Source organism: Acinonyx jubatus, chromosome A2 (genome assembly GCF_027475565.1).
Source record: "Acinonyx jubatus isolate Ajub_Pintada_27869175 chromosome A2, VMU_Ajub_asm_v1.0, whole genome shotgun sequence".
NCBI classification, from domain to species: Eukaryota; Metazoa; Chordata; class Mammalia; order Carnivora; family Felidae; genus Acinonyx; species Acinonyx jubatus.
The window spans coordinates 163267519-163291935 of record NC_069383.1 but is presented as its reverse complement, the minus strand read 5'-3'; the positions used below and the strand labels follow the sequence as shown (position 1 = coordinate 163291935).

Here is a 24417-nt window from a genome sequence, read left to right as displayed (position 1 = left end):
GCACGGGGTGGGGGGAGGGGAGAAGTTAAGGGAACTGAAAAGGAGATTTATTTTGAAGCCGGAGAAACTCACGGAGGCCGGGCCCCTGGGGGGGATCGAGGACCCCGGCCGTTTGTTCCGAGGCCAGTGAGCGGGAGCCACAGAAGACGTTAAGCTAGACCCCATGACGCCTGGGTCCCGTCGTGGCATGCTGGGGGCCTGGTGACCCTCAGGGTCCTGGGCCTGGTGCCCGCATCTGGACCCGGGTCTGTGACTCAGCCTGGCCTCCGGGTTTTTGCCAAGCTGGTTATTTCTGTTCTGCTGTCCCCCGGCTCTGCGTGGCTCAGACCTATTTCTGCTTTTCATCTGCCCGGAGGGTGGACAGTCGCTCAGGCCTCCGGCTTTGGGGAGCACCTCTCCTCACAGCCATCCGGTTGTGGGTGGGGGTGGGGTGGTGAGCAGGGCAGCGCCTGCCAGCCCCAGTGACCCAACGGGGGCCCTTATCCAACTTCCCATCTGCTGTTCGTTATGAATCAACAGCAAAGAAAACCACACGGGTCTTGCGGGTCTTGCCAGTCTTGCCGTGGGGGAGGGCTGACGGTTGCTGCTGTGTGACCCCAGGCACATCACTCACCCTCTCTGAGCCTTGCTGGTGCCATCCGAGAGGTGTCCCGAATTATGTGTATCTCCAGCGGGAGGGGTTTTCCAGAACTTTCTAGAGCCTTCTAGAACCTCTCAAAGCGGGACCGTCAAACAGGGCAAAGATCTGCTGGGTTGGAGACAACCCAAGACGTCCCCTTTGGCTGTGAGTGCCCATCCAGAAAGCAGCCATGTGTCACCGTCCTATTTCTAGGGTCCCGGGGGCCCAGGGGGCAGGGGCAGGTGGCCCCATGGCCTTGTCGGGAAAGTCCCTGAATGGCATGTTCGACCCTCAAGGTCCCCCTGTGCCTAGGGTGCCTGTCCGACTCCCCCTCCTGGTGACCTTCCTTGACCCCTATTTAAAGCCCCAACCCAAGCACCCAGCGTGCCCTACCCCCTGCTCTGCTCTCTTTTTTGCTCGGAATGTACCGTCATCCAACAGCCTTGAATGTTAACCAGGTATTTCCTTATCTGCGTCTCCATCTAGAATGTTAGGCTTAGTATTGTCACTTTGCCCCCTGCTGTGCTCGGCACTGTCCCTGGCACACAGTGGGCACTCAGTCCTCGTCCGCAGGAAGAAGGAAGCCGCCTGGTCAGCGTTGAGAGCCTGGGGCCCTGTGGGCGACAGCAGACTCCAGGCCCTGTCTTGTTCTTCCGCCCGGCGCCCGGGCAACTCACTTCCTGGCCCTGTGCCTCAGGTTTGCATCTGCCCATTGGGGATCACGGGGAGTCGGGGCGACGTGCACCTGAGACGGCCCCTCCACGGGAGCCCCCTGGCTTCCGCCCGTTTTTGGAAAAGATCCTTATTGGCCTTGCGACGACCTCTCGACCTCCCCTCACCGGCTCCGCGGAGGGGAAGAAGGGGTGCGCCTGGGGCCCGCCTGGAGGCGGCGTCAGAGGCCCCGGGAGGATGGAGTCCGCCCGTTCTCCAGAATGAGGAAGGAGGGCCCGGTGGGGCGCTGCGGGGACGCTCACTGCACCCTGTGGTTGGGCCTTTCCTCCCAGCACCCCGCCCTCCCCGGGGGGCACCCGCCCTCAACCAGTTTGGCAGGGCAGGCCGGGTCTGGAGATGGGCGGGGAGCCCTGAGCCTCCGCGCCTTCCTGGGCGCCTCCTCCCGCCCCCAGCCGCCCGCCGGACACCCAGGCCTCGCCGAGCCGGGTGCCGGGCGCTCGAGGCCCGGGAGTCGGCGTCCCCAGGGGAGACCCCCCAAGAAGGGTGCGCGGCCCCGGTACGCCCGACGGCCGTCCGGGCGGGGAGCCCTCCCCGGGGCGGGGCCATGCCGCCTGGTGCCCGCTGAGGCCCCCACCATGGCCCGCTCGCTGACCTGGTGCTGCTGCCCCTGCTGCCTGACCGAGGATGAGAAGGCGGCGGCCCGGATCGACCAGGACATCAACAGGATCCTGCTGGAGCAGAAGAAGAGGGACCGCGGGGAGCTGAAGCTGCTACTTCTGGGTGAGCGGGCGGGTGGGGTGCGCACGGGACGCCGCCGGGGACCCCACGGGGCCGGGAGAGCCTGACCCACTTGGGGGCGAGAAGTCTAAGGCCCAGAGAGACCAGGTCCTCGCCCCGAGGTGTGGGCAGCAGGCGGTCGGGAGGGGCCTGTGCAGGGGGGGGTGGGGGGGGCAGGCCCCGCGTGCCCTGCCGGCCTCTGCCCTGGCTCAGGGGAAGGGGGCGATGAGCCCAGGCGTGCAGCCCGCCCCGGGGCCTCCCGGTCGTCCGCCGAGGGCCCTGCCCCCTGTCTGTCTGCCCCACGCCGGCCGGGGAGGGCCTGGCCCCCGCCTGCTCTGGCGGGCTCGCCGCGGAGTCCCTGGGCCCGGGCATTGCCCGCGGGCTGTGACCCACTGGCTCACGGATTCATTCATTCGAGAAGTATGGAGTAACTCTCCGGGCGGGCGCCGCGGCCAGGGAGATGGGCGATGTCCCTGCCTCCGGGGACCTCATCTTGCCGACAGGGAGACAGACGGCCCAGAAGCCAATAAGCAGAGAGAGAATTTCCGGCGGCAAGAAGAGTGAGGAGGAAAATAAACTAGGGTGGAAGGGAAGAGTGACGGGGGCGGCGGGTTGTAAGGCTCCAAGATTGTGGCCTCCCAAAGCGCAGAGTCTTGTCCCCAACGCGTGTCCACTCCCTCCACCCCTGGGGCCCTGCGGGCCTCCCCTCCGGAGGCCAGCCTCAGAGGGGCTCCCGGGACATCCTGAACCCTGGGGGGGGGGGGGGGGGACACCAGGGAAGGTCTCAGGTGTCCGGAAGTCACATCTGCCTGCCCTGGGCCAGGAGGCCGGCCATCCGTATGGCGGCCTCACTCTTCCCTGGCTCCGAGGTAGGGGGGCCCTGGGGAGTGGAGAGGAGGGTGTAGAAGCCTGGGGCCCCCAAGATTGCACCTTAATTAGGGCCCTCCTGACTCTAGTCTTTTATGGAAAAGACATCCCCCCCCCCCATTTAGTTTTCCAAGGAACCTGGCATGGGGACGGTCTCAAGTCCAGCCGATGGCCCCGTGGCTGGCCCCTCAGACCCCAACTCCTGCAACTTCCTCCTGCGATCCTTTGGCACAGGCCCTTGCCTTCTTTGCTTTTTTCAATTATTTCATTTTCCTGAAGCTTCGGTAAAATCGTCAGTGAGGCTGTCTGAGCCTGGAAGGTTTTAATTAAAAATTTAATTACTTGGGACGCCTGGGTGGCTCAGTCGGTTAAGCGTCCAACTTCGGCGTCAGGCCCCGTGCTGACCGCTCGGAGCCCGGAGCCTGCTTTGGATTCTGTGTCTCCCTCTCTCTCTGCCCCTCCCCTGCTCATGCTCTGTCTCTCCCTGTCTCTCAAAAAATAAGTAAACATTGGGGCACCTGGGTGGCGCAGTCGGTTAAGCGTCCGACTTCAGCCAGGTCACGATCTCGCAGTCTGTGAGTTCAAGCCCCGCATCAGGCTCTGGGCTGATGGCTCGGAGCCTGGAGCCTGTTTCCGATTCTGTGTCTCCCTCTCTCTCTGCCCCTCCCCCATTCATGCTCTGTCTCTCTCTGTCCCAAAAATAAATAAAAAAACGTTGAAAAAAAAATTTAAAAAAAATAAGAAACATTAAAAAATTAAAAAAAAAAAAGAATTAAATTACTTGGGGCGCCTGGGTGGCTCAGTCAGTTGAGCGTCTGACTTCAGCTCAGGTCACGATCTCGTGGTTCATGAGTTCAAGCCCCACATCGGGCTCTCGGCTGTCAGTGTAGAGCCTGCTTTGGATCCTCTGTCCCCCTCTCTCTCTGCCCCTCCCCTGCTTGCATGCTGTCTCTCAAAAATAAATAAAATATTTTTTTTTAATTAAAGAATTTAATTACTGTAATTGCTATCTCTATTTGACATCTTCAGACTAGGTAGGCTATTACAGGAAGAGGGTGTATGATATATGATGTGGTATTGATCCCCTTTTAATAATATTATTATTAGGGCTACTTAGGCTATCTGTTTCTTCTTGCGTCAGTTTTGGTTATCGATGTCTGTCAAAGAACTTGTCCCTTTCTTCGAAGCTGTCGAAGGTATGGGAATCAATCGTGTGCCCCACTCCCTCGTCCCGACGGACACGTGAAGCGTCCATCTTTCATTCTGTTTGTCTGCTCGCTTCCTCTCGATCCACCCGGCACGGAGGTTTACCGATGCTGGCGACCTTTCCTTGCACACCTCGAGTTTGTGTATCCGAACCTCAGGGCCTTTCCACTTGCTGTTCTCTCTGCCGGTGGCTCTCGGCATCACCCACGCCTCCGTGCGGCCGGTGCTGTCACTCAAGGCAACACAACTCGTGTGTCACCTCCGCAGAGAAGTCTTCCTGGATTCCCTGACCACAAAGGCGGCCCATCCTTCTCCTTCCTCCTTTCTTCAGGGCACGTGCTGACCGTCTGTAGATTTGTTTAACTTGTTCTTTCCTGTCTGTCTCTCCAGTTACACGGAGGTGGGGACCGTGTCTTTCTTGTTCGTGCCTCTGTCCCCAGCATCCGGCCCAGGGGGCATAGTGAACCTGACAGAGAACAGATGCCCAGAGCATACTTTATGAATGAATAAGCGAATGAAGGAATCCTGTCTCTGGGGCGACTTCCCTGGAGCTGCACCGCATCTTCCAGAGCTGGGAAGGTCCCCGGTGCCACGCCACGCTGACCACTGCCCAGCCCTCCCCACACCAGGAAGCCCCTTCTGCTGGCGTGCGGTGGGGGCAGAGAGGTTGTTCATGTTCCCAAGCGCTGATGGTGGCCCTGTGGACCGCGCTGTGGACTGTGGTTTTGACCGCCCCCCTACCCCCCAGCCCCAAGGGCTGCTTCCACACCTCTCTCCCTTCTTGAAAACAGGAATTGAAACCAAAAGTTATTTTTTCCTGGAGGTGGCTGGTCTTTTTGAGGAAGCAGGCTGAGGGGCCGGGAGTCTGTCCCTGACAGGAAGCGATTGGCGTGTTGGAGAATGGTGGGGGGGGGGGGGGGGGAACGTCAGAATGAAGCCATTAAAGGAGCCAGCTCTGTCCACAGAGCTTGAGGTGGATACCGCTCCTGTCCCCAGGTGGGAAACTGAGGCCCAGAGAGGCGAAGCGATTTGACCAAGGTCACACAGCCAGGATCGGAACCTAGAATTCTGGTTCCGGAGCCCATGCATTTGACCTCCCTGTGAATGTGCCTCTGGAGAGAAAAGCCACAGCACCCCCGTGACAGATGGGGAAACTGAGGCCCAGGGAGGTGATGGGATTGGTCTGGGGTTGGCAGCCAGTCTGAGCCAGAGCTGGACCTAGAAGCTGAGCTTCTTGCCCTCCAGCATGTCCCCGTGGCCCCGTCTCCTGGAGCATCAGAGGTCTGGGGTGGCCTTCCGCCGTGGAAGCAGCCGCCAGGTTCCCCTTCCTCTCCACCCCCAGGAGGAAGCAGGCCCTACCCCTCTGGCCCACCAGGTGGGAAGAGCTGTCCCTGCAGCCCCCAGCCCCATTTGCGGACTTTCCCGCAGCAGACCAGGAACCTGGGGCTGGAGAGGTTCCAGAATCCTCCGTGGCTTCAGGACAGTCACGGGCTGCAAAGAGAGGGTTCCACCCAGTGGAGTTTTCAGACTTTAGGTTGTGACCCAGTCATGAGTCACAAAATCCATGCTGTGGTGGCGACCAGGATTTTTTTGTTTTTCCTTTAACGACACAGGGGAGAAGAAAATCAGTGCCTCGCAAGTCAGCCGTTGCTCTGTGTGACCTTTGATGGGTCCCCACATGTCTGGGGGAGACCCGAGGTCTGAGAGTTGAAAGGCTACCGGGAAGGAGGTCAGAGGGTGTGGTCCCCTGCGCTCGTCTCAGTCCCCCTTCCCGCAGCCCCCGCAGGACCTGTCCGGCTCCCGAGTGTCTGTGGACGCGTGACGTTGACATGACGTTCATTGTCCGATACTCTGATGGCGCCTGACCCGGCAGGCTGGCCGGAGCCCATTTTGTCAGTGAAGGACCCACCAGGGCTCGAGTTTACTCCCCTGCTTCTCTGCTCGCTGTGGGACCCCGGGAAAATCACCCCACCTCTCTGATTCCCAGGTGTCTTTTGCAAATAGCAAACCGGTGGGACTCTTTGGGGGCGGGGGGTGTTGGCTGAGGACAGGCACGGGGTATTTTGGCCCAGACACCAAGAGTTAAATCAAGCTCGCGGTGACTATGGATATGGGGAACTTTCTGGTTTAATACCGCTAACCCATGAGCTCTGCACTTGGACAGAACGAGGTGTGAGTCCCAGCTTGGCCCCTTAACCGGCTGCGTTGGCCCAAGGCAAGCCCATCAGCCGATCTGGGACTCAGTTTCCCCATATGAAGAGTGGGCCAAGAGCCGTCCTTCTGTCAGGTGATCTCAGACACATATGGCTCCGTGTTGGAGACTTTCAGGCTGTGGACCCGGGGCGTGGGGGTGTTTTGGGTGTTTTTGGGGGGGAAACTTTTTATTTCGGAATAATTTTAGATGTACGGAAAAGTGGCAAAGACAGAACAGACAGTTCCCGTCTACTAAACGGCCTCCCCTGTGTTAACACCTCGTATGACCCCGGTGCACCTGTCACCGTGGGAGAGCTCCCTCGGAACCTCACGACTGCGTTCCGTGAGCGGCGCTCCGGGCCTGGGATGTGGCCGGTTCTCTGCGGGGGGGCCCTTTTTCTGTTCCAGTTTCCCATTCAGCATCTCGCATCACATGTCAGGCTCTTCCCCTCGGTTAACTTTTCAGTTTGAAATGCTTTCAGACCCACTGAAAAGTTGGGCCCGGTTCTTCTGCAAACATTGGTGTTTTACCATATTTCCTCTCTTCTCCATCTCCCTCCCTCTCGCTCCTTTTTTTTTTTTTTTTTTTTGTAAGTTGACTTATTGATTTTGAGAGAGAGAGTGTGGGAGCAGGGGAGGGGCAGAGAGGGGGCGGGGAAGGGAGAGAGTCCCAAGCAGGCTCCGCGATGTCAGCGCAGAGCCTGACGCGGGGCTCGAACCCACGAACCACGAGATCGTGACCTGAGCTGAAACCGAGACTCGGACGCTTAACCGACTGAGCCACCAGGTGCCGCAGAGCAACTCATGTTCTTGGACCTCGAGTCCAGTGGCCTTAACCACACCTGGTGTCACCCCAGGCCTGCCCTTTGTTGCCCACAGATATGTGGGGACACCGAGCTCCTGGGGGGGCACCCTCTCTCCGCCTCCTCCACCCCCACTCTGCTCCCTCCGACTGTTTCCTCTTTCTGGGCTCCACCCCTTCCTTTCCTGCTGCTTCCTGTTCCTCCTTCCAGTCCCCCCTCCTGTGCTGGGAAGGACCCCATGCCAGGGTCCCCCAGGAGCTGGGCGGGGCAGGGAGCTGTGGGAGGAGCCTCCCGGTCCCACCCCTCCTGCCTGGCTATCACACCATTTTACAGATGGGAAAACGGAGGCGCACACACATACACACACACACACACACGCCAGGGCTCAGGCAGCAGGGAGTCGAGCCTTCCTCTCTGAGCTTCCAGACCGGGACTACCGAAGATCTAAGTGTTATCGTCGCAAGCCCAGGGCTGGCTTTTCTGGGCGTGGGACCCGGGCAGTCCCGCAGTGCCCTGGGCTCAGAAGGGCCCCGGCGTCCACTTGGCCCCATGAATCGTGTAGATGGCCCTGCAAGGACCCCTCTCCCCGCTCTGGTCCATCAGCGAAGCCTTCTCAGTCCGTCTCCCAAATATCTCTCGAATGTCTTCTTTCCACCGGGTCCAGCCCCCGTCGTCACTCACCTAGACCTCCACCCTGGACGCTCTGCCCCTGCCTTCGCCCCCGCAGTCTGTCCTCCCTGCAGCGGCCACCGCAGAACACTTCGAGGACCTGGGTCGGGTGCCCCACTCCCCATAGCCTTCCAGGGCTCCCACCTCCCTGGGGTGAAAGCCCGAGTCCTCCGTGTGTCCCCCAGCCCCCCGCACCACCTGGCCTCCCCCCCCCCCCACTCTGCTCCAGCCAAACAGCCTTTTTGCTGTTCCTCAGTATTTTCAGCCCCGCGGGCCAGACCCTCTCGGACTGCCCGCTTCTGCTGCCCGAGCGAGCAAACAGCCAGAGGCCGTGGGGACACAAATGGCCGTGACTGTGTGCCAATAAAACTTTATTTAGGGACGCCGAAACAGGAATTCCATACCAGCTCCACATGTGATGAAATACTCGTGTTTTTTTTTTTTTTTAATTCCTTTCAATCGTTTAAAAATGTCAAAACCACAAGGACAGAAATTATTTGAGCCGTGGAAGCTGTCGTACAAACTGAAAACCTGCTGGGCACGCGGACACAGGCTGCCGGCCGGCTGGCCCCTCGCGCCCTGGTTGGCTGACCCCCCCCCCCCCACCAGGGGCCTCTTACGGGGCGCTCGTTTACCCTCGCAGGCAGGCTCTGACAGCAGGGGAAACTGAGGCACGCAAGGGGAAGGCGCTCGCCCAGGGTTCCAGAGCGGGGTTGGAGCCCCGGAGGCCGGGGTGGTGGGTGGCGGGAGCCCCGGGGACTGAGGTGACCCCTCCCCCCCCCCCCCACAGGCCCCGGCGAGAGCGGGAAGAGCACGTTCATCAAGCAGATGCGCATCATCCACGGGGCGGGCTACTCGGAGGAGGAGCGCAAGGGCTTCCGGCCCCTCATCTACCAGAACATCTTCGTGTCCATGCAGGCCATGATCGAGGCCATGGACTGGCTGCAGATTCCGTTCAGCGGGCCCGAGAGCAGGGTGAGAGAGCGGGGGGCTCGGGCCGGGGCCGCGTGCTGGTGGGCCTGTGGCACTGGGGGTGGGGCCCGTCCCTTCCGACCCCCGGGCCCAGGCTGTGTCCACTAGGACCCCCGGGGCAGGATGCGTGCCCTCTGACCCCAAAGCCCAACACATCTTCCCCCTCACAACTTCCGGGGCAGGACCGCGTCCCCTCAGACTCCCCCACCCTCTCAGGCCGAGTCCCCTCAGAAACTGCCACCCTGTCAGGGCCGCGTCCCCTCAGACACCCCCACCCTGGTGGGACCATGTCCCCTTGGACCCTCCAGATCAAGACTATGTCCCCTCAGAACCACAGGTCTGGGCCGTGTCTCATAGAACCCTCCGTTCAAGTCCATGTCCCTTTGGACACCTGGGACAGGGCCGTGTTTCTTGGGTCCCCAGGTCTTGTTAACTCTACCCCAGGAGTTTCCGTGCATTCCAGGCAACTTGGCATCAGCTCCCCTCTCGTGCTGTCCTCTGGGCCCTGCGATGACAGGGGTGGCCTGGGTGGGGGGTCCCGAACCAGCACCCGCTTTGCTGTAGCAATGTTAATACCATCGACCAGCGACAGAGTCCGGCTTCGGGGCGGGCAGCTCCGTGTGCACATGTCACAGGAACACTTCCCACGCTCTCCACCCTCGTCACAAATGGTGGGGAGCACAGTGCAGTACGGTTCCCAGCAGGCCTCTCGCACGTGGTCCTCCTGAGGAACTAGAAGGTCATGGCCTCGAGTGGCAGACCCCCAGATCTCCCTGCCCCAGCCCCATGCCGCTGTCCGTGTCCATGAGTTTGCTTTTTCTAGAAGCCTCACGCAAGTGGGGTCATGCAGTATTCGTCCTTCTGTGCCTGGCTTATTTCACTTAACGTGATGTCCCCCAGATTCATTCATGTCGTTACCTATTGTGGATTCCCCTTCTTTTTTTAAGGCTCAGCAATAGCCGTGTGTGTGTGTGTGTGTGTGTGTGTGCACATGCACCACATTCTCTTGATGGACATTTAGGTTGTGTCTACACCTTGGCTATTGTGACTCGTGTTGCAGTGAACACAGGATGTTAGTATCTTTTCAAGATCCTGATTTCAATTCTTTCGGGTAAACGCTCAGAAGTCGAATTGCTGGATCATAGGGTAGTTCTATTTTAATTTTTTTCAGGACCCTCCACACTTGTTTGCATTCCCCCCAACAGCACACGAGGGCTCCAATTTCTCCACAGCCTCACCAGCACTTGTGGGTTTTTAAAAAATATTTATTTATTTTTGAGAGAGAGAGAGACAGACAGACAGACAGAGCACAAGCAGGGGAGGAGCAGATAGCGGGAGACACAGAATCTGAACTGTCAGCACAGAGCCTGACACGGGGCTCGAACTCACAAACCGTGAGATCATGACCTGAGCCAAAGTCGGATGCTTAACTGACTGAGCCACCCAGGTGCCCCTAGAATAGCGGTTCTAACTGAGATATAACCCACGTGCTGAAGAAGCCAGTTCACAAGCTCAGTGAAGCCATCACAATGTAAGTGCACGTGTGTAATCGCTGCCCAGGACGAGAAGCAGAACGTGTCCCCAGAGGCTCCTTCCCCAAATCACTACCCCCCAGGAGTAACCAGCAGCTATATTGGGGTTGCCTAGTTTTGAACTTCTCATACATGGAATTATACAGAACGTTCTCGCATGTCTGGCTTCTGACACTGCTCAGTATGTCTGTACTTCTTCCATCTTTGGGGGCATAGTTGTGGTTTGTTCATTTCTATCATATGTGTTTCATGAAGACCTACACGTCTCTGTTGGCTATCTATGTAGAAGTAGATTTGGATCATAAAGTAGATTAGATTAGGAGGAGACACCAGACCGTCTCCAAGCACTTGACTATTTCACACTCCTGCCAGCAGTACATGAAGAGTTCAGTTGCCACTCATCCTTGCCAACACTAGATGTTGTCGGCTCGTTTTAGCCATCCTGATGGGTTCTTGGAAGTATTTCATTGTGGTTCTGATTTGCATTTCCCTGATTAAGAAGGAGGCTGCATACCTCTTCACAGGTTTGTCGGACATTTGGATATTCCATTTTGTGAAACAACTGTTCAAATCTTTCGCCCATTTTTGTTTTTGGCTTTGTTTTTGCCTTTTTTTTTTCTTACTGATTTATAGCAGATTCTTTGTATGTTCTGGAGGAGAGCACTTTGTTGTGTATTTTGTAAATATTTTCTCCCCATCCATACCTTGCATCTTCATTGTTTTCACAGTGTCCGAATGAATAGCTCTTAATTTTAATGAAGTGCAGTATGTCAGTCTTCTGCTTACTGGTGTGTTGTTGGATTTTTGCTTTTTGTGTTTGTTTGTTTGTTTTTGGTAGCCAGCTTAAGAGATGTTTTTCCCCCTCAAGGTCATGATGAAATTCTCTATCGCTATCTTTAACTTTTTTTACTTACTTGTTTTTTAAAGCTTTATTTATTTATTCTTGAGAAAGCGGGAGAGAGAAAGCATGCTCATGGGAGCAGGGGAGGGGCAGAGAGAGAGGGAGAGAGAGAGAGAATCCCAAGCAGGCTCTGTGCTGTCAGCATGGAGCTGGACGCGGGGCTCGAACCCACGAGCCGGGAGATCATGACCTGAGCTGAAACCAAGAGTAGGATGCTCAACCGACTGAGCCCCCCAGGTGCCCCTCTATTGCTGTCTTTTAAGTGGAGCTTTATTGTTTCAGATTTAGATTTACATTGTACCTGGAATTGATTTCTGTGTAGGGTGTGATCACGTTTCTTTCCTTTTTTTATCCTCCTGGTGCAGATATTCAATGGTGGCAGTGCCCCTTAACATTTTCCCCACCATACCACAGTCTCGTCTTTGTGATCAATCGGGCGTTCAGATGTGCCTGGATCTGTTAACGCGCGCTGTTCTGTTCTGTTGGTCAATTTCTCTGCCTTTGAGCGAACATCATTTCATGTTAGTGATTGTAGCTTCCTAATACATAGTCTCGGAGCCTGTGAGTGGAAATCCTTCCACTTTGTCCTCCAGAATGGTGTCGGCTGCTCCGGGCCCTTTTGCATTTCTACATTAAGTTTAGAATTATCTTGTCAGTGTTTACGCGCATACACGCCTTTCTGGGATTTTGGTAGAATTGCATGGAATCTGTAGATTAATTTGGGGAGAGTACTGGCAGCTTAAAAATGCTGAGTCTTTCAATCCATGGACACAGCATAGCCTTCCAATTATTTAGATCCTTTACATTTTTTCCTTAGCGGGACGTCTGGGTGGCTCAGTCGGTTAAACGTGCGACTTTGACTCAGGTCACGATCTCAAGGTTCATGAGTTCGAGCCCTGTGTCGGGCTCTGTGCTGACAGTGCAGAGCCCCCTTTGTTGTTGTTGTTTTTTAATGTTTTCTTTTTTTCTTTCTTTATTTAGAGAGCATGAGCAGGGGAGGGGCAGAGACAGAGAGAGAGGGAGAGAGAGAATCCCAAGCAGGCTCCATGCTGCCAGCACAGAGCCCGATGCGGGTATCGAACTCACAGACCGTGAGATCATGACCTGAGGTGAAATCAAGAGCTGGGTGCTTAACCGACTGAGCCACCCAGGTGCCCCGCAGAGCCTACTTTGGATCATCTCTCCCCCCCCCCCCACCCCTCCTCCGCTCGCACGCGTGCGCCCGCTCGCACAAATAAACATTTAGTAAACAATTTTTTTCTTCGTGATGTTTGTATATTTCAGCATGGAGAGATTTCACGTGTGTTGTTAGATTTATTCCTATTTATTTGATATCTTTTTTTTTTTTGCTACTGTAAATGGGATTTAAATTCTTGAAAACGTCCACCAGTTAGTGGTTAATATATAGCCACACATCGGATGTGTGTCTGTTGATCTCGCCAAGGTAACTAGCTTATTCTGACAGCTCATCGCTAGACTGTGTTGGACTACCTGCAGTCATGCTCTCGGCGAGTAACCACCGTGTGACATACTCCTTTCCAAACCTGACGCCTTTCGTTTCCTTTCCCTCTTGGGTGGCCCTGGCGAGGACCTCAGTAGAAGTGGTGGCCCTCGTTGTCACACTCCCAGGCACAGAGGCACACACACACCCCCACGAGCATACACGCATGTGCCCACATGGACACACGCACGCACGTGCACAGGCCAACGCAGAAGTCTGAGCCGCCATCCCCGCTGGAAGGAAAGGAGGACGGGTGGAGGCAGGGAAGGGGCAGCACGAGGGGCCGGCGGGCGCACGGCTCCGGCTGCGTGTGCCTCAACCTCCCCGCGGGACCTGCACGCATTGTTTCACCACGCTACCTGTCTGTCGTGAGGGCACCTGTAGCGACTTGCCTCATGAGCGTCAAAGATGCAGAACTGATGTCCCTGCACGTGCCCTCTCTGCTGCCCCTCTGCCCTCCATCTGGGGACAAAGGTGGGCGCGAAGGAAGGAGCGGAGGCGAGGCGGGGGGGGGGGGGGAGGGGGCTAGGAACTGCGGTGTGGGGGCGGGGTTCCGTCGCAGAGGGGCACAGTGGCTCGCGGGGATGTCTGACTCGCCCTGTCCCTCCCTCCCCAGCACCACGCCAGTCTGGTCATGAGCCAGGACCCCTACAAAGTGACCACTTTCGAGAAGCGCTGTGCCGTGGCCATGCAGTGGCTGTGGAGGGACGCCGGCATCCGGGCCTGTTATGAGCGTCGCCGGGAGTTTCACCTGCTGGATTCGGCCGTGTAGTGAGTGCGGGGCTCGGGGCGGCAGGTGTGGGGCCCACATGCAGCCGGTGGCGAACTCGTCCCGGGACAGAAGGGGCCCAGGCTGGTTGGCTCCCACTGTGGGAGGTGCTGTGGATGGTCTTGCTCCCGGGTGACGTCGTTCCTGGGGGGACACAGCTCCTGGGGTGACGTCGTTCCTGGGGGGACACAGCTCCTAGGGTGACGTCGCTCCTGGGGGGACACAGCTCCTAGGGTGACGTCGTTCCTGGGGGGACACAGCTCCTAGGGTGACGTCGCTCCTGGGGGGACACAGCTCCTAGGGTGACGTCGTTCCTGGGGAGACACAGCTCCTGGGGTGACGTTCCTGGGGGGACACAGCTCCTAGGGTGACGTCGTTCCGGGGGAGACACAGCTCCTGGGGTGACGTCGTTCCTGGGGGGACACAGCTCCTGGGGTGACGTTCCTGGGGGGACACAGCTCCTAGGGTGACGTCGTTCCGGGGGAGACACAGCTCCTGGGGTGACGTCGTTCCTGGGGGGACACAGCTCCTGGGGTGACGTTCCTGGGGGGACACAGCTCCTAGGGTGACGTCGTTCCGGGGGAGACACAGCTCCTGGGGTGACGTCATTCCTGGGGGGACACAGCTCCTGGGGTGACGTCGTTCCTGGGGGGACACAGCTCCTAGGGTGACGTCGTTCCTGGGGGGACACAGCTCCTGGGGTGACATTGTTCCTGGGGAGACACAGCTCCTGGGGTGACGTTCCTGGGGGGACACAGCTCCTAGGGTGACGTCGTTCCGGGGGAGACACAGCTCCTGGGGTGACGTCGTTCCTGGGGGGACACAGCTCCTGGGGTGACGTCGTTCCTGGGGGGACACAGCTCCTAGGGTGACATCGTTCCTGGGGGGACACAGCTCCTGGGGTGACATTGTTCCTGGGGAGACACAGCTCCTGGGGTGACGTTCCTGGGGGGACACAGCTCCTAGGGTGACGTCGTTCCGGGGGAGACACAGCTCCTGGGGTGATGTCGTTCCTGGGGGGACACAGCTCCTGGGGTGACGTTCCTGGGGGGACACAGCTCCTAGGGTGACGTCGTTCCGGGGGAGACACAGCTCCTGGGGTGACGTCGTTCCTGGGGAGACACAGCTCCTGGGGTGACGTCGTTCCTGGGGGGACACAGCTCCTGGGGTGACGTCGTTCCTGGGGAGACACAGCTCCTGGGGTGACGTCATTCCTGGGGGGACACAGCTCCTGGGGTGACATCGTTCCTGGGGAGACACAGCTCCTGGGGTGACGTTCCTGGGGGGACACAGCTCCTAGGGTGACGTCGTTCCGGGGGAGACACAGCTCCTGGGGTGACGTCGTTCCTGGGGAGACACAGCTCCTGGGGTGACGTTCCTGGGGGGACACAGCTCCTAGGGTGACGTCGTTCCGGGGGAGACACAGCTCCTGGGGTGACGTCGTTCCTGGGGGGACACAGCTCCTGGGGTGACGTTCCTGGGGGGACACAGCTCCTAGGGTGACGTCGTTCCGGGGGAGACACAGCTCCTGGGGTGACGTCGTTCCTGGGGAGACACAGCTCCTGGGGTGACGTTCCTGGGGGGACACAGCTCCTAGGGTGACGTCGTTCCGGGGGAGACACAGCTCCTGGGGTGACGTCGTTCCTGGGGAGACACAGCTCCTGGGGTGACGTCGTTCCTGGGGGGACAGTGCTCATCACCACGCAGTGACACCCCCTGGGCACGATGCTGGGCATTGAGGGCGATTTGACACCTGCAGCCTGTTCCCAGGCCATCACTTTTCTTGGGACAGTGCCCCTCCTGGGGGTGACAGCTCTCCCAAGGTGACACCCCTCCCCCGGTGACACTGTTCTTGAGTTCACGCTGTCCTTGAAGTCCTGCTGTTCTGAGGGTGAGGCTGCTTCGCCCCGTGCTCCCTCAGCCTCAGGGTGATGCTCCCGGGCCACCTGCAGACCCGGAGGTCCGGCCCCTCCCCAGCAGCTCCCCTCCCCCCACAGGGTCGTCTCTGGGCTTTGGAGGGGGGTCTGAGAAACAAAGGGAGGCTGAGAGACTAGGCCTCAGGGCTCCTCACTCCACAGCTACCTGTCCCACCTGGAGCGCATCACTGAAGAGGACTACATCCCCACGGCACAGGACGTGCTCCGGAGCCGCATGCCCACCACCGGCATCAATGAGTACTGCTTCTCCGTGCAGAAGACCAACCTGCGGTGAGCCCAAGGCCCGGAGCTGGGGAAAGCTTCCTGTAGGAGGGGGCAAAGGAACTGGGGCCCTGAAGGATGAATAGGAGTTTCCCAGTACCAGTCCTCAAGCGGCTTCCAGGCTGAAGGAGGCTGAGCTGGATCTAGACACCTGGAGACCCCATGCAGTCAGGTGTGGGACCTGGAAGAGCCCGGAATGAGGCCACCAGAGGTCCAGGAGGGCAGGTCTTCCTGAAGGAGGGGACATTGGTATTGGGGCATTGAAGGTTGAATAGGAGTTCAGTCGGATAACTCGAAGGGCTGCTGGGTAGGAGGAGACAGAGACTGTGTGGTCAGCGGTTTTCCAGAGGGATCGATTTGGGCCTGGGGAAGCTCAGAGGGTGATCCCCCCGATGGGGTGAGGCTGGAGGTCAGGGGACTCAGGAGTGGGTGGGAGCCATGATCCAGGCAGGAAGCGCTGGTAAGGGCCAGGGCAGTGGTCGCGGGGATGGAAATGAGGGATGGAGCAAAAATTGTTTCCGACGTAGAATGGGCAGGACCAGATGAGCCCAAGGATCAGAGAATCTGGGTGATGGGGTAAATGTCGGGTCACGGTGGTGGTGGCAGCGTGGGGGTGTTAGACTAGACAATGATGTCCTTTGGGGCACGTTGAGTCTGAGGGATCTGGGGCATCTGGGAGGTGGCTAGACACACACAGGCCTGAGCTGGAAGGCAGAGGTGTGAGTGGCCAGCGCAGCAAGGGGTCCAGGCAGAGTGACGGCCAGCGTCGAAGACTAAAGGTGAGGTCGGGAAGAGTACGCCGGGAAAAGCGACTTCTGGGATTGGCATTTAGAGGGTCATCAGTGACCTTAACAAGCTCCGTGTCTGTGGGCTGATGGCAGGGAGCTGTGGAGGGTGCGGGGTGAGGACTGGACACAGGGGTTGTGCTCACCTCACCCATACTGAGTCTCACACTGTCCTGAATTGATACCCCAAACGTGCTCCTCTGGCCTTTGCAATAGTCCTCACCAGGAAGGCTCATAATTTATCTGTTTGCCATCAGTCTCCTCCCCTGACGGAGAGCCCCACAAGGCTAGGGGCTGAGTTTGATTCCCCTGCTTTGCTAGTGATGATCAGCTCAAGATCAGAGTGGAAGTTAGTGAATGTGGGAGGAGAGTTGGAAAGATGGAAGGATAAATGAGTGGATGGATGGGTGAGTGTATGTATGTATAGGTGTGTGGAGGGTGGGTGGACAGGTGGGTGGATGGACGGAAGAGTATGTGGGTGGTTGGATGGATGGTTGGTTCAATGGTTGGATGGGTGGACGGACGGACGGATGGATAGACGGGTGGATAGATTGTAAAAGTTTAGGAATGAAGGTAGAGGTTGGGGAAGTCACAGGAAAGGCTGGGCTGAGGTGCTGACTTTTAAGTGAGAACCCTAGAGTGTTCCTAGGTGAGGAGAGAGCTAATCAGTGGGGTAAAGGATCAGAGGGATCCGATTAGGAGATGGGAGGCTGGCAAGTAACCTACCCCACATATATCTCAGTCCGCTAAGCCCCACTTGTAGCCACTGCACCCCTATCCCGCTCGGGAGTTGGAGGGGGTCTGAAGAGGCACAAGAGGGGTTGGTTGGTCTGTCGGATCAGGAGCCACAGGCGCTAGCCTTGGCTTCCCGTCCATGCAAAGGGGCAAGTCCCTTCTTGCTCTGAGACTTCTGGCATTTCCTGTTGGCTGCCTGTGTAACAGTCCCATCCCCGGGGAAATGATGCAGGGCTTGTTATCAGTGACCCACATTTCTTAGAGAGAGAACAGGAAGGCGGGAGGGCTCAGGCTTTGTTGTGGTGTGTGTGGGGGGGTGGAGGCTGGGCTTTTGCCCCGGGCCACACACCGAGGGGATGGCGTTGTCTAGCCAGGACCGTGTGGCTGCATTTCACAGATGGGGAAACTGAGTTCTGGAGCTCTTCTGCGCTTTGCCCCCCCGCCCCACCCACCCCCCCCACCCCCCCAGCCAGCCAGAACCAGGGCAGACTCTGGATGTGTCTGACCCTCTGTCCTCTAACACGGGGGCAGAAATCAGGCAGCCCAGGGCAGAAGCCCGGCAAAATGTCCCCCTCCCGTGCCTCAGTTTCCTTGTGTGTAAATGGGCAAAATAGTAACACCCACCTTGCGGGGTGGGTGAAAGGCAATTAACGCACAAGGGGCGTTGGCCCAGGAGCTGGCCCCGATTCTGGCTTGACGTGTCCCAGCTGTCTGGGGTGCCGTGTCACGGGGCCCTGATTGGGTCTGAGTTCTGACCCGGGCTGGCTCCTGGCAGGATCGTGGACGTCGGGGGCCAGAGGTCGGAACGGAAGAAGTGGATCCACTGCTTTGAGAACGTGATTGCCCTCATCTACCTGGCCTCGCTCAGCGAGTATGACCAGTGTCTGGAGGAGAACAACCAAGAGGTGAGGTCCACCGTGGGCGCGGGGGCACCGCCTCCTGCTGGCCTCCAGGCGTGCAGCCGAGCAGGACAGCCCATGGCCGCGCTTGATGGGGTCCGGGTGTGTCTGGCGTGGCTCTGAATCCCGCCCCCCACTCTTCCGTGGTCAGAGCGCTGCGCCCCGAGACACAGATACACACACGCACACAAAGGGACGCCGGAGCCCCTGGACGCAGCCCCCCCAGGAAGCGCAAGGCAGCTGGCCTGGGAAAATGGGTCATGGCCTCAGGGGCAGTGTCCTGCTTTTATTCCGAAAGGCTGGACAACACTCTTTTGTGAGCTCTCCTCCTAATTAAGACCCGGCCCATTTCCGACCTCGGGGCTTTTAGGGGTTACGGTTCCACACGGACAGTTTGGGGATCCAGGGGTCAGATGCTATCGTCCTGACTTTCAGACCGAATCAAACAGTATGAATTTGAGGTCGTTCTGCCACAGAGTTTGCTCCAAGGCAGCCACACGAGGTGTCCTAGTTTGCTGGGCTGTCCTAACAAAGTACCACAACCCAGGGGGCCGGAGCCACGGAGACTTTTCTCCCAGCGCCCGAGGCCACACACCCCGGATCCGCACGTTGGCCAGGCTCGGTCCTCCTGAGCCTGCGGGGGAGACCGTCCCAGGCGCTCTCCGCTTCTGGGGGTCACTGGCCATCCTTGGTGTCCCTTGTTCTGTGCACCCGTTGCCCATCTCCGCCTCCTGTGGTCCCATGGACTTTTCCCCACGTATCTGGGTCCAAACGTCCCCTCTTTAAAAGGACACCTGCCACCAGACGCGACAATCTAGAAGGACCTCTTCTTAACTAATTGCATCTTCAAAGACCCTATTCCCAAATATGGTCCCATTCTGCGGCTCCAGAGGGGCATCAACTTGGGGACACTAGTCGGAGCAGTACGGGCCACACAAAAGCGTGGGCCACCCCCTCCGACCCAGCCAGGAATCGGGGAGCCCTGAGCTCCCGGACAGTAGGCTGGCAGCCCCCTCTCCACGTGGGGGAGGGCTCGTGTCTGGACCAAGGCGGCCATCGTGTTGGAGCCGTGGTCTGCCTGTTCCCCCCGAACAGAACCGGATGAAGGAGAGCCTGGCCCTGTTCGGCACTATCCTGGAACTGCCCTGGTTCAAAAGCACGTCCGTCATCCTCTTCCTCAACAAAACTGACATCCTAGAAGAGAAGATCTCCACCTCCCACTTGGCTACCTACTTCCCCAGTTTCCAGGGTGAGTGGTTCTAGAACTCTCTAAGCCCTTCAGCTCCAACGAGCAGCTCCCAGGAGAGATGCTGGTCCAGACCCTGCCCCAGCTGGAGTCAGTGGAGGTTCAAACGGGACCAGACAGACCTGACTTCCAGACCCAAGCCGTGAACCTCAGTTTCCCCCTCTGTGTGTGTGTGGGGGGGGGGGAGGATGGCAGCCATCATTCCCGAAGCACCTGCTTCAAGCAGGGGTTCTAAAGACGCAGGTGTTACAGATTCTCTGCACATGGTCTGCTGTCAAGTTCATCGTCATGAGCCACACCTGGAAGGTGCCAACCTTTTCCAGACTCTGCCTGGGTTTTTGAGACTTCTTTTTTTGAGTCTTTCATAGTCACTGCATCTATGTCTAATCAGATAGCAGAATAATTTTTTTAATTGTTACTTTTAAGAGAGAGAGAGAGAGCAGAGAGAGGCAGAGAGAGAGGGAGACAGAGGATCCAAAGAGGGCTCCACACTGAAAGTGGGGGGCCCGAGGTGGGGCTCGAACTTACGAGCTGCAAAATCATGACTTGAGTTGAAGTCGGTCGCCCAACCGACTGAGCCACACAGGCGCCCCCTCGGTTAGCAGAACACCAAGGAAATAGGTGCCTGACCTTTGAACAAGTCCTTCCAGGACACAACGTTTTCACAGATACAGCAGCCCTCTTTCCTGCGGTGCTTGTAGCTAACAGGTTTGTGCAGCGTCTCGGCAATTGCGCGTGAATCGGGACAGGACGACCTCGCTGAGCAGGTTCAGGGGCGAGCCGTCAGCGCAGACGGAGGGGCGAGGGCCTGGCCACCTAGAGAGGATTACGGGGGAGTCGGGCACAGGTCAGTGTATCCCGCAGAGGGGAGGTGGGGTTTCGGAGGGTCCCGGGAAGGGGTGTATTGGCTAGCACTTTCCGCCTAGGGCCACTGCGAGGACGCAGCATGGCTGTCTCAGGGTAGCCAGACGTCAGCCCGGGGGGGCTGGGGGGTGGGGGGAAGCCTCTGCTCCCGACGTGGTGGCCTCAGAGGTCCCGGATGGTCACAGCCGCCTCATTCTATGGCTCAAGCCAATCAGTCAGGCCAGCTCCCACTCAAAAGGGGACAAACAGACTCTCGTCTTGGTGGCCGAATGGCACACACGTAAAGGCGGGGAGGGGGGAGTGATGGCAGCTGTCCTGGGGACGAGCTGGCTTCGTCTCCTGGCACCGCAAACTAGGAGGCTGAAAACAACAGACGTGGATCCCCATCAGTTAAGGCGACCAGAAGTCTGAAATGAAGCCGGGGTGGGTTTTTTCCAGAGGCTCTGAGGTCCGATCTGTCCCTGGTGTCTCTTAGTTTCTGGCGTTACCTGCAATCCTCGGTGTCCCTGGACATATGGATACATCCCTCCAATCTGCCTCTGTTGTCACATGGCCTCTCTCTCTCTCTGTGTCGTTCCTCTTCTTATAAAGACGCCAGTCATTGGCTGTAGGGCCCCCCCCAATCCAGTGTGACCCCATTTCAAGCTAACCAATTACATCTGAAAAGACCTTATTTCCAAATGAGGTGACTTGGTCATATTCTGGGGTTCTCGGGGGACGTGGATTTGGGGAAACACTGTTCGCCCCAGTACGCAAGCAACGTGGCAGATGAAGGTCTTAAGCCCGGTGACATCACCACGGGCGTGACGCTTGGCCTTGTCAGGTCTCGCAGCCCACGAGGCCAATCTTAGCCAATCATCCCCAGAAGACTTAGGGGCCCGAGAGACAGATGGCAACTTGTCCCAGCATGGCGGACGCCCCTTGTTCTCTTCCCAGCTGGGCGGCCTTGGGAATGGGAACGTGGTCTGGAGAGTCGGGGGAGGGGGATAAAGTGGATAGTTTTGAGGGACTGTTTTCCTTCATGTCAAAGGAAACGCTCATGACTCACCTTTTTCTCCCAGCCAAAGGGGCTGCAGTACTCTGCCGACTTCCGGGTGTCAGTCCTTGCCTGTTCTGTACTGAATAACGTTTGTGATTATAACAGCGGCTAAAGTATCTAACATTGCTGGAGGCGCCCTCACGTATGGACTCATTTGATCCTCGTTAAAAAGTCCTGTGCAGTGGAGCTCTTCCTCCTCACCGCTTTAGAGGTGGGGAAACTGAGGTACAGAGAGGGGCAACCACTTGCCAAAAGTCACACGGCCAGCGAGTGGCAGAGGCAGGATTCGAACCCAGGCTGTCTGGATCCGGCGCCACCAGCCTTAACCACTGGGTACCCTGCCTGTCTGGAAGAATCAGAAGAACCTTCTGATTATGGAACACAGAGCCCTCCACATGATTGCATTGAATCCTCACAACTCTGGGAGGCTTGGGACTGTTAGGATCCCCATTTTACAAACGGGGAAACTGAGGCTCACAGCGCTAACATGGACTAACATATAAGGCAACCCAACGAGTAAGTAGGAGAACGAGGGCTTGGGTTCTAGAAGCCCTTGCCCACATTGTGCTTGGGAGAGAGAGAGAGAGAGAGAGAGAGACTGAGCATGGCAGGTGCCTCACCAGGGTGGCCACCCCTCCCCTTCTCTTGGCCTCGGTTTACCCCTCTGCACCTCTCAGGAATGTCTTTGTCTGCAGCTCTAGGCTCCTATCCCCTTAGCTGCAAGCCCAGCCAAGTGAGAGGGTTTCCTTCTTTAACACAGTTCTGCCTAAAGTCCCAGGGCCAAGTCTTATTGGTCCATTCCAGGTCATGTGACTCACCTGAGTCCATCCTCGATGATCCCATTGGCTGGACCTGATAGTCACGTGACCCTCTAGAAAAACCAAAGATGGCGCCGGCCTGCACCATGGCGCCTGGTTCCTGGGGCGCCTGCAGCCCCGTTGATGTGCATGCATGGAGCAGGGTCTCCAGATCCCCTCCTTGACCCAGGAGACTCTCCCTCCTGCCCCATGAGCCCCGTGCCCTGACTGCCCATCCCCCCCCTCCCCTCCCCCAGGCCCGAAGCAGGACGTGGAGGCAGCCAAGAAGTTCATCCTGGACATGTACACTAGAATGTACTCCAGCTGCGTGGACAGCGCCGACGGGAGCAGGAAGGGTCCGCGCTCCCGGCGACTCTTCAGCCACTACACGTGCGCCACGGACACGCAGAACATCCGCAAGGTCTTCAAGGACGTGCGGGACTCGGTCCTGGCCCGCTACCTGGACGAGATCAACCTGCTGTGAGCCAGGCCCTGCTGCCCCCGGGCTCAGACCCGCGCGTGGCAGGCGGGACCTGCGGGCGGACCGGTGCTCAGGGAGCCCAGATGCCGCTTGTCGCTCGGCCCCAGGTCCAGGTGGCCGAAGGGCTGTGAGTGAGTCAGAGGTTGACGGCGGCGGGTCGTCGTCCCCCTCCTGTCTCTGCCCCTCACTAGGACAGCCCCTGGGTTTGCCCCCCCCCCCCTTGACTCAGTTTACCTCCTCGGAATGGGAGGGCAAGGGCCACTTGGGATGCCAGGGTGGGGGGAAAAGTGGGGCGAGCAGAGGATGTAGGATCTCTCCTGGGCAGAGGCCGGGACCTCCGCGGAGGTGCTGCCCCAGCCCGGTGATGGGGGAGTGGGCCTTCCATCGAGGGACCGGACTCTGGCGCCCCCTGGCGGACAGGAAGCGGCACCGACCCGCTGAGGCCTGGGTAGCGCGGGGACTTCCTGTCCCCGGCTGGAAAAGCGCCCCGGAAAACGCTGTCCCTTTCACGATCTGAGGCTCACAGGGTGTCCTGCCCTGTTTACAGACGAGGGAACCTGAGGCCCACAGGCATCCCCCCGCTTCCCAGGCTGGGGGCCGGGCGCACCGCAACATCCCTTCTGTATTTATTCCCTCCCCTTCTGTGGCGCCCCTCGCAGGACATTAAAGAAACGACATTCTGGACACCTGTGGTTTCTTAGGGTCGTCCTGTTTATCACTGCGCGGCCCCTTCTCGGGGCGCCTGTCCCAGGCGGGGTGGCACCACGGAGCAGGAGGGAAGCGATCGTGTGGACGTGTGGGACGTGTAAGCCCACCCTGTGTTGTCACCCCAAAATTCCAGGGGCCCCCACCCACCTCGGATGAAGGTGAAGGTTCAGACGTCGAGGGCTCCACTTACCCGGGACCGCGGTCTCCCACCATCCTCAGGGCCGGGCGGGTCACAAGCCCGCCCACCTCTGCTTTCCGATGAGGAAACCGAGGCACAGAGACACGGAATCATCTGAGGAAGGCTCCAGCCTGCGAGATGGCAGGGCCGAGAAAGTGATTCATCCAACACTTTTTTTCTTTTCCTTTTAAACATATAAACTTCATGTTTCGGGATAGTCCCATTGACAGAAAAATTGTGAAGAGAGTACAGAGTTGCCTTACGAAACCACACTCCGTGTCCCCTACTGTTCGCATCTTATGTTAAGATGGTACTTTAAAATTTTTCTGATTTTTAATTTTATTTTAGACAGGGGGGAGGGGAGAGGGGCAGAGGGAGAGAGAATCTTACGCAGGCTCCACACTGTCGGTGAAGCCTGATGCGGGGCTCAATCTCACGACCGTGAGATCCCGAGCTGAGCTGAAATCAAGGGTCGGGCGCTCAACCGACTGAGTTGCCCATGTTTGTTTGGTAATTTTAAAGAACTTGGTTTTATTCAGACATTCGTGAATCGGGGAGCATCGCATCTGGCAGACAGATAGAAGCCCCTGGCTTGATTTTGATGAGCTTGGCAGGTTTCAAGCACGCTGGGCAGGGATTGCCTTGGTTTCCCGGGACCACAAAATAAAGTGCCACACACTTTGTGACTTCATGGCAGATTTTTACTCTCAGTGCTAGAGGGCAGACGTCAAGGTGTGGCAGGGCTCTCTCCCTCCAAAGACCCCAGGGCTGGATCCTTCCCTTCCCGCATCTTCCAGCTTCTGGGGGCTCCAGGCGCCCCTTGGCCTTGGCTCAGTCCCTCCTGTATCTCCGCCTCTCTTCATGTGGCCCCTTCTCCCGTGTGTGTCCACGTTTTCCCCCCTCAGAGGGGACAGCGGTCGTACTGAATGGGGGCCCACCCTAATGACCTCCCCTCAACTTGATTACACCTGCAAAGACCCTATTTCCGATGAGGAAGTGTGGTCAC

At 58.1% G+C, this 24417-nt stretch overlaps 1 protein-coding gene across 3 annotated transcripts; it reads left to right on the top strand.

Moving 5' to 3' along the window:
• Positions 1-1513: 1513 nt before the first annotated feature.
• GNA15 (G protein subunit alpha 15) lies at positions 1514-23209 on the top strand. 3 transcript variants are annotated; one of them, XM_053220137.1, is made up of 7 exons: positions 1514-2071; positions 8597-8781; positions 13329-13483; positions 15560-15688; positions 17975-18104; positions 19194-19347; positions 20647-21212. In XM_053220137.1, exons 1-7 carry the CDS (start codon positions 1552-1554, stop codon positions 20817-20819), a joined length of 1446 nt encoding a protein of 481 aa, XP_053076112.1. In that variant the 5' UTR covers positions 1514-1551; the 3' UTR covers positions 20820-21212. The 3 variants fall into 3 exon arrangements, with proteins under 3 accessions (XP_053076112.1, XP_053076113.1, XP_026904952.2); XM_053220138.1 differs by lacking the exon at positions 20647-21212 and adding an exon at positions 21276-22269 and having other exon boundaries at positions 1527-2071; XM_027049151.2 differs by lacking the exon at positions 20647-21212 and adding an exon at positions 22302-23209 and having other exon boundaries at positions 1539-2071.
• Positions 23210-24417: the final 1208 nt, after the last annotated feature.

What these genes read in the sequence shown, in the direction of transcription:
- GNA15 (XM_027049151.2), top strand. Translation starts at nt 1,552, where the DNA reads ATGAGGAAGGAGGGCCCGGTGGGGCGCTGCGGGGACGCTCACTGCACC. An exon ending in TCAGCGGGCCCGAGAGCAGG is followed by an intron (nt 8,782 to 13,328) that starts GTGAGAGAGCGG and finishes CTCCCTCCCCAG; the next exon opens with CACCACGCCAGTCTGGTCAT. An exon ending in CTACTTCCCCAGTTTCCAGG is followed by an intron (nt 19,348 to 22,301) that starts GTGAGTGGTTCT and finishes CCCCTCCCCCAG; the next exon opens with GCCCGAAGCAGGACGTGGAG.